Source organism: Oncorhynchus clarkii, chromosome 2 (genome assembly GCF_045791955.1).
Source record: "Oncorhynchus clarkii lewisi isolate Uvic-CL-2024 chromosome 2, UVic_Ocla_1.0, whole genome shotgun sequence".
Classification (NCBI taxonomy): domain Eukaryota; kingdom Metazoa; phylum Chordata; class Actinopteri; order Salmoniformes; family Salmonidae; genus Oncorhynchus; species Oncorhynchus clarkii.
This window is the reverse complement of record NC_092148.1, coordinates 29,420,839-29,430,299: the sequence shown is the minus strand read 5'-3', so window position 1 is coordinate 29,430,299 and position 9,461 is coordinate 29,420,839. Positions and strand designations below refer to the sequence as shown.

General features: G+C 47.1%; 1 protein-coding gene across 1 annotated transcript in view; it reads right to left on the bottom strand.

Annotated features, from left to right (window-relative positions):
- LOC139366361 (Na(+)/H(+) exchanger beta-like) overlaps positions 1–9,461 on the bottom strand; it is a 43,666-nt gene that overhangs the window by 12,574 nt on the left and 21,631 nt on the right. The window contains exons 2-5 of the mRNA XM_071103753.1: positions 8,517–8,980; positions 7,013–7,263; positions 3,534–3,751; positions 2,602–2,804 (exon numbers count right to left, since the gene is read on the bottom strand). Of these exons, the coding sequence (XP_070959854.1) occupies positions 2,602–2,804; positions 3,534–3,751; positions 7,013–7,263; positions 8,517–8,980 (1,136 nt within the window). The remainder of the gene's footprint in view (positions 1–2,601; positions 2,805–3,533; positions 3,752–7,012; positions 7,264–8,516; positions 8,981–9,461) is intronic.

The following is a 9,461-nucleotide window of genomic DNA, read 5'->3' as shown; positions in this document are numbered from 1 at the left end:
CGATCCAGTGTGTTTGTGTGTCTGTCCGATCCAGCGTGTGTGTCTGTCCGATCCAGCGTGTGTGTGTGTGTGTGTGTGTGTGTGTGTGTGTGTGTGTGTGTGTGTGTGTGTCCGTTCCAGTGTGTGTGTGTGTGTCTGTCTGTTCCAGTGTGTGTGTGTGTGTGTGTGTCTGTCTGTTCCAGTGTGTGTGTGTGTGTGTGTGTCTGTCTGTTCCAGTGTGTGTGTGTGTGTGTGTGTGTCTGTCTGTTCCAGTGTGTGTGTGTGTGTGTGTCTGTCCGTTCCAGTGTGTGTGTGTGTGTGTGTCTGTCCGTTCCAGTGTGTGTGTGTGTGTGTGTCTGTCCGTTCCAGTGTGTGTGTGTGTGTGTGTGTCTGTCTGTTCCAGTGTGTGTGTGTGTGTGTCTGTCTGTTCCAGTGTGTGTGTGTGTGTGTGTCTGTCCGTTCCAGTGTGTGTGTGTGTGTGTGTGTGTGTCTGTCCGTTCCAGTGTGTGTGTGTGTGTGTGTTTCCGTTCCAGTGTGTGTGTGTGTCTGTCCGTTCCAGTGTGTGTGTGTGTCTGTCCGTTCCAGTGTGTGTGTGTGTGTGTCTGTCCGTTCCAGTGTGTGTGTGTGTGTGTCTGTCCGTTCCAGTGTGTGTGTGTGTGTGTCTGTCCGTTCCAGTGTGTGTGTGTGTGTGTCTGTCCGTTCCAGTGTGTGTGTGTGTGTCTGTCAGTTCCAGTGTGTGTGTGTGTGTCTGTCCGTTCCAGTGTGTGTGTGTGTGTCTGTCCGTTCCAGTGTGTGTGTGTCCGTTCCAGTGTGTGTGTGTGTGTGTCTGTCCGTTCCAGTGTGTGTGTGTGTGTGTCTGTCCGTTCCAGTGTGTGTCTGTCCAATCCAGTGTGTGTGTGTGTCTGTCCGTTCCAGTGTGTGTGTGTGTCTGTCCGTTCCAGTGTGTGTGTGTGTGTCTGTCCGTTCCAGTGTGTGTGTGTGTGTGTCTGTCCGTTCCAGTGTGTGTGTGTGTGTGTCTGTCCGTTCCAGTGTGTGTGTGTGTGTCTGTCCGTTCCAGTGTGTGTGTGTCTGTCCGTTCCAGTGTGTGTGTGTCTGTCCGTTCCAGTGTGTGTGTGTGTCTGTCCGTTCCAGTGTGTGTGTGTCTGTCCGTTCCAGTGTGTGTGTGTCTGTCCGTTCCAGTGTGTGTGTGTGTGTGTCTGTCCGTTCCAGTGTGTGTGTGTCTGTCCGTTCCAGTGTGTGTGTGTCTGTCCGTTCCAGTGTGTGTGTGTCTGTCCGTTCCAGTGTGTGCGTGTCTGTCCGTTCCAGTGTGTGTGTGTCTGTCCGTTCCAGTGTGTGTGTGTGTCTGTCCGCTCCAGTGTGTGTGTGTCTGTCCGCTCCAGTGTGTGTGTGTCTGTCCGCTCCAGTGTGTGTGTGGTGTGTGTGTGTGTGTCTGTCCGTTTCAGTGTGTGTGTGTCTGTCCGTTCCAGTGTGTGTGTGTGTCTGTCCGTGTCTGTCCGTTTCAGTGTGTGTGTGTGTCTGTCCGTTCCAGTGTGTGTGTGTCTGTCCGTTCCAGTGTGTGTGTGTGTGTGCGCGTGTGTGTCCGTTCCAGTGTGTGTGTGTCTGTCCGTCCGTCCGTGTGTGTGTGTCTGTCCGTCCGTCCGTGTGTGTGTCCGTGTGTGTGTGTGCGTGTGTGTCTGTCCGTCCGTCCGTCCGTGTGTCTATCCGTCCGTGTGTGTGTGTCTATCCGTCCGTGTGTGTGTGTCTGTCCGTCCGTGTGTGTGTGTCCGTGTGTGTGTGTGTCCGTGTGTGTGTGTGTCCGTGTGTGTGTGTGTCCGTGTGTGTGTGTGTCCGTAGGCTTTAGACTTAATCTCCTTATGAGCGAGAACGATACGTTATCTGGTTAACTATTAGACCCTGAGTGAATGACAACAGATTCTGGCCCTTAAATAATACCCCTGCCAGCATCATGCACGCACACACCCAATCCAAACACATGCATAGAAAAACATATGGACGCTAGCTAGCACGCACACACTCCAAAACACACACATGCATGCACTTACACATTCTAACACCACTCACAACACACCTTCCTATTGCAGCAATCGCACCACTGCAGGTGAAACCCCTAGTCTACAGCTAAGAACATCCCAGACTGCCAGCACTGATTTTTTTAAAATGAGTAAGTAATTTACTAAGGACATTTATTTCATAGAAGGCTTTATTTTAGTAGCTGCCATTTTGGGGATACTCTGCCAGATGACGAGCATCCTAGAACTTCAGCATGCATCAACATCTTCACTGTAAAATGAGTTTGCTCAGCAGGACTGGGGAATATCTGACGCATGGAGCTTCAAACGGACTGTGTGTGTGTGTCCGTTCTAGTGTGTGTGTGTGTGTGTGTGTGTGTGTGTGTGTGTGTTTGCGCGCGCTTTAAAGTAGTAGCTGCAGTGACATTTTGTCACACCAGCATAGCAATGGGTTCAAACAAACCATGAAAACAATTGAACACTTTAGGCCTTAAAATATAATAGGGACAAGAGAGCAACGTCTTGCCAACTCCTACGGTGATTGGCGTGACAAGGTGCCTAGATAGCACGAATCAGATCTGGGACCAGACTAATGGACTGGCCCAGTACCCACCTGTACAAACACGGTGAAGAAGATTTCGGTAATGATGGCGGTGAGGAACATGGTCCTCATGGGGAAGAGGTCCTTGTCTAGCAGGTAGCCCAGGGAGAAGGCGATGGCCCCTCGCAGGCCACCGTAGGCCACAATGAACTGGTCCTTGGTGGTCAGCTTGACGATGCGGAACTTGTTGATGATAAAAGTAAGGCCCACCACGCCTGAGAGAGAGAGAGAGAGAGAGAGAGGGCACAGAAGTGAGTCAACCTTCAAGGCCTTTTATCTGATTGACTCCATGTTTGCTCCCTCCTTACACACAGCCAATACCAGCCTCATTAGAACCTAAGAAAGGTTAAGGATCCACATTCCAAATTGATCAAAAGCTTCCGAGAAAGAGGAGTAGAGCCCACAAACTACATTGGAACACACATTGTGAAACTAGCAGATTATAAGAATCAGAAACGACAGGATGTTTGGTGAGAATAGAGAATGGTCATCCCCAAAAGTGCAATGTCAAGTCACTAGGTTTCAAACTAGCAAGTGAAGTCAGATGGAGGTCTGCTTTGAATCTATCTAGAACTGCAGAAATGACATAATGCTTGGAAGAAATATTCATGATATCCTTTTTTAGGGACGTGTATCTGACGAGTCTGTTGACATCTGGGGCTTCCTCGATGTGAGGACCAAGTGGAAGTCACAAGGGGCACTTCCTATAATAGTTGCCTCATTACCTAACTGAAATGTAGTGACTGGAATTTCAGTCTGGCTCCAAGAATAACTATCCCTTGTCAAATTGAAAATGTAAAAAAAAATCTGTATCGCATCATCTACTGAAACAACTTGATCAAATTAGGACAAACTATGAGAAAGGTAGGCAATGTCACGTAATGTCTATCTTTTTTGTAGAGACTGGTACAGTACCGTGAAGAAGGTGTCCGTGTCCGACTCACCAATGACACGTGACACCAGACAAAGGATGACGGTGACGGAGACAAAGGTCCAGTTCCAGGCGTGCGGCCCGGCCACCGTGGCCACGCCCAGGAAGATAAAGATGAGGGTCTCGCTCACGCTGCTCCACATCTTCAGGAAGTACTTGACGGTGGTGTGGGACTTGTGGGATATGTTGGCCTCCACGTAGGGACGCATCACCGCGCCACACGCAATCAGCCTGGAGAGAGAGAGAGAGTGTGAGTGAGTGAGACACACACACACACATGGGATGATTATGGGGTGTTACAGTTACACGTCACAACATTATTTTTGGACGATATTATATCGAGATTTGACTCCAAGTATCGATTTCTGTTACTGTAGGTAGCATTAGATGGCACTAGTCAATTGTACTTGCACCAAATGGTGATCCAGTGTGTCTTTAGAACCTCTATTTCCCTGACTGTTCAAAACTAGTTCTCATGCCCTCTCTTTTTTTATTTATATTTTTTTTATTTAACTAGGCAAGTCTGTTGAGAACAAATTCTTATTTACAATGACTGCCTACCAAAAGGCCTCGTACAGGGACAGGGGCCTGGGATTTAAAAGAATTATACAAAATAAATATAGGACAAAACACATATCACAACAAGAGAGAGAACACACTACATAAAGAGAGACCTAAGACAACTTAACAAGGCAGCAACACATGACAACAGCATGGTAGCAATGCAACATAACAACATGGTAGCAGCACAAAACGTGGTACAAACATTATTGGGCACAGACAACAGCACAAAGGGCAAGAAGGTAGATACAGCAATACATCACACAAAGCAGCCACAACTGTCAGTAAGAGAGTCCATGATTGAGTCTTCGAAGGAAGAGTGAGATAAAACTGTCCAGTTTGAGTGTTTGTTGCAGCTCGTTCCAGTCGCTAGCTGTAGCGAACTGAAAAGACGAGCGTGTGCTTTGGGGACCTTTAACAGAATGTGACTGGCAGAACGGGTGTTGTATGTGGAGGATGAGGGCTGCAGTAGATATCTCAGATAGGGGGGAGTGAGGCCTAAGAGGGTTTTTATAAATAAGCATCGACCAGAGGGTCATGTGACGGGTATACAGAGATGACCAGTCTTCTCTCTGTGCAGCAGACATTTAGTGAGCAGTAGGTTTGGAACATCCAATTGCCGTATCGAATCGCAATACAAATCTTATCGGCACTTAAGTATAATATCGTATCGTGAGGTCCCCGGCAATTCCCAGCCCTAATACAATCCTGCCACCTATTGGTAAACATAATACTTAACATAACTATACCAGGGACAACATTTATAAGCATGTTATTATTGATAAATTAGAGCGCTCGTGAATGAGCCTTACAACCCTGTCCGGGCGGCTCCCTCCATTCACCTTTTATGGTAACAAAAACACCCTCATTTGCGGTATGATTTGGAAATGTTGGAACTGGGCCATGATAGTTTCTAAAAGAAAGCGCAATGGCAATTGTGATCACATTTCTGTCGAGGTGTGGGCAGAATGTTTGAATCTTTTGCAGTGCCGCCTACAGCCAGTGCCAAACACTGGCCACGCATTCTGCAAGATTGCAAGGACAATCAAACTAATTAAAAGTAGCCTAAATGCTATAGCCATCACTTCTATGCACAAGACGACTTGTTGTTCAATATTTGGTTTATCAACACATGATTGTGTTTCTATCTCCTGCCTTGGTATAGGCTCAGATTATATAGGCTATGATGTCGCACAGCACTGTAGCCTACACACTGTCAAATAGGCTACCGGTCTATTTACTTTCGAGCACGCTTGGCTATTGAATGAGCAACTGATAAACGGTAGTCTACTATTTGTTGTGTAGCAGGAATAAACCAGTCACGTCAGCAAAGGAGAGACATGTTCTGCCATAGGATAATGACTAAGGCCTATATAACAAGATAAAGACGTTAAGACCACACGATGCCATGCGATCGCCTTGCCAACGGCAACTGTGTCAGTTTCATCATTAGGCCTACGTTTCACGGTTTTCTACTAGCCTACTGCTATTATAATAATTCCCGTGCATCAAACACTTCCTTTTCCTATACAATTAATAAACCATTAGAAGCTGTGCATAAGCATGGTCTGAGCTGTACGTGGAGAAACGCACACTTTCCCACAAAGGGAAAACTCTGCGCAAAAAGGTTAAGTGTCTTTTTTGTGCGCACACACACTTTTGATAAATGAGGCCCCGTGTTACTACATGAATCCAACTACCTACAGTGTAACTATAGGCTACATTACATGCAGGTTAATGACAAAGTTATAGCCTAGTACTTCATTGACATGGCATAGAAAGTAGTCACATCAACTAAACAGGTCAACAAAAACTCTACTGTATAAGAGAAAAAGTATTTCACATACAGTAGAGCCATTGCAACAATGATATAGTTTGTTTTGGAAACTATACTGTAAGAGCTTATGAAACAAGGGCTCCATTTCCTCATCTTGCTCCATGAGTTAACCAATTACTCACTGTGATTGGACGTATGGATCCCGAGTGTCTAGCGTGAGTCAACCCTCCTCAGTGACTTTAAGGGCAGCCATCTACGTCATTCCCTTACATAACACACGGCTGTTTGTCCATCATTTCCGCCCAATTTCACTCCGGGGAGAGATCTCATATACAAGCAGTGGACAAAAAGCACTATGTACTAATCCAACTCCTCTTTACGATGGTTGGCACGGACGGAGTGCCAACAGGCCTGGGAACAGACTGTCCTACCATTGCTCCTGTAAAACCCGCCGACGGGAAACTCAACTCATCAGCAGCACCGATGTTTATGATCCATATTCCATAATTCACCACCTTTTATAAAAAGCAGGAAACGAAAGCGGAAGAGAGGAGAGGAAGGGCGATGGGCCAGAGGTGTGACAGGGGGCTGTATATTGAGCGTTGTGTATCCCTGCTCTGGGCTGCACATCCGTTGGCCTGTCACGACATGTAGATGAGTTACTGCCATTTTGATAGAACTCGTAGAACTGTCCTTGGCTGGGACAGACCCGGTTACATTGCATTTATTTCACCATTTAGTCATGAAAAGAAGCTAAGAATCTAATTCAGTGTACACTTATGAGAGAGATCTTTTTCCAAGGAAATGTAGAAGATAACGCACGAATAAGACAGAATCAATGGTGTTGCTGGACCAGCCGGACAGGTTCAAAAGGTCATGTATCACAGCCACTCTGTCAATGCATTGTAAACACTAAACCTCCACTTAGCCTCAGCCTAACTATAACTCTCATGGAAAGCTTTTTTTATTATCAACAATATCTATGATTTATGACAGAGAGAAACTCAAAAAACCTTGGCCACTAGGAAGATTGTGTGTGTGTGTGTGAGTGAGAGAGTGTGAGAGAGTGCGTCCGTCCGTCCGTCCGTCCGCCCGTCCGTCCGTCTGTCTGTCTGGTCCTGCTTATCTGTGCGCACCCCTCACCCCTTACTTACGCCATAATTCCAGACAGGTGGAACATCTCTGCCGAGAGGTAAGCCATGTAGCTGTAAACGAACATGAAGAGGGGCTCGATGACGCGGGTGTGCGAGGTGAACCGGGAGGTGAAGGCCGCCAGGATACCGTAGATGGCACCCACGGCGATGCCGCCCAGCGACACAATCAGGAAGCAGATGACCCCGAGGACCACGTCCATCGGCGTTACCTCACCTGCGCCAGAGTACTCCTCAAACAGGTGGTATAAGACCTAGAGGGGGGAGGGAAGAGAGACCTTCGAGACATGGCTCAAGTGTACAGAGAATAAGAGCCCACGCCCAAGTGCTCCTCAAACAGGTAGTATAAGACCTAGAGAGAATGGAGGGGGTTTGACAATCGAAAATAAACCTGTTTGGATTCCGTTGGTAAAAGCATGGTGCTAGCACCCCAGGGTCATGGGTTTGATACCCGCTGGGGCCACAATACAATGCATACACTCCCTGTACTGTGGATAAAAGTGTCTGCTGAGTGGCATATAAACCAGTGACATTTTGTGGTCTAACGTTCTGGTATAGTCGCTACCGGAAAGATGAACGTTTGCATAATCTCTCGTGGACAGACGCACGTAATAAATGGTATCATAGCGTCTGTCAGGCTGTGGGATGCGACAACTAACAGGGAACTTTTTCCCGGGGCCCTGATTTTTTCGGCACTGATAATTTGGCCAAACTATTTTAAGTGAACTGAGAGCCCGTGTGTGGGTATAATCAGCAGAGCATAGATATAGCAACAGGAACCGTTGTGCCTCATAATATATGCCACACGACTTTATCCAAAGCAACTTACAGCAGTGTATTTTTAATAGGCTTATGTAATGCCTCCATCACGCAAGGACGCAACCAGCAAAATAAAAAAAACTCAATGACCAACCCATAAGAGAGAGAGATGGTCCATCTCACAACTGTTTCAACAGAGGAAAGAGAAGGAAGCCGTGAGAGAAGATAATTGAAAATCGATTAGGGCACTGGGGGCCCACTAAACTGGGTCAGCTTTCGTACAAAGGTCACAAATCACCAAAACCTAACCAACCAGACCCTGGCGAGGAGCTAAATGTTAGCTAGAAGGTATGAAGTCAATATCCAGTGACAGAAGTATGGTGGGATTTTCCTAAAAGACTAGGCCTAATTCAAATTGGGCTAATTTGGTACTAGGCTATTCTGATTTCTTGTGCCAGTCCAAACCAATATCCTGTCCACAGAAATAAGAGCACAATCACAGGCCAACTAACACCTGAGTCCTCTTCATATGGAGGACGAATGTAGCCAGCCTACTTTTGAAAATATAGTTTGGTTTAATTATATTGTACTGCATAGCATAGTGCTGTATAGTATTGTACTGCATGGCATTATCTTTGGGTGGGGGGGGTACCCTCGTACTGTAATTCATTCATTGATTGACTAGAATTGCATTGTACTGTATTGCCCTGCATAACACTAAATACCACCCTATCCACCATCCACTCACCACAGTGACGGCATCATTGAGCAGCGACTCTCCGAATACCAGAATGTGCAGCAGCTCGTTGATGTGGATCTCCTCAAACACAGCCAGCACGGCCACCGGGTCCACGGCCGAGATGATGCTCCCGAACAGCAGGCAGGGCAGCAGCTCCACCTGGCTCAGGTATGTTCCCTCGATCTGGCACACGGCGTAGAGGAGACCCCCTACGAAGAACGCGTTCCACAGGGTGCCGACCACGGCAAACATCAGGATGGTGCCGATGTTCTCCATGAAGGGCCGGATGGGCAGGAAGTAGCCCGCATCCAGGATGATCGGGGGGAGGAGGCACAGGAAGAAGAGGTTGGAGTCCAGCACGGGTGGTACCTCCTCGCCCGCCAGCTTGATGAGGCCACCGACCAGGAGGCCCACCACAATGAGCAGACAGGACTCGGGCACGATGCTGGACAGCCGCGGGATCAGGTGGAACCCTGAGGGAGGGAGAGGGTGATTAGATGCATTGTTCTCGTTAATTGTTCTCATGGTTTACACTTTCTAGGCGGCATCTCCAATGTACCAGTCACATGAAACTTCCAACTCATTGAAGATAAGAACCAGAAAATAATCACCAGTGACTCACTGAACCTGTTTGAGTTAAAAGCCCCACCAAATGCATATTCCGTTTCTAAGTGAGCCACCACATTCATAGTGCTTAGTAAGGTCCAGATACTGCCAAATTCAAATGGATCAACTAGTCGTAATAATTACCTCTAAAAAAAAGAAATCAGTATTCAGAATAGGCTTAGTTTATAAGTGGAACAGAAGCTAATTTAACATGGCAGTACTTGATTTCACATATGCAATTTCAACAGTCCAGAATACGTCTAGGCCTCGTAGATAAGGCTGGTGGGTGAGAATGCACAGGGGAAACAAACTTGATAGCTGGCCAGAATCTGCAAGTCAAAACAACCC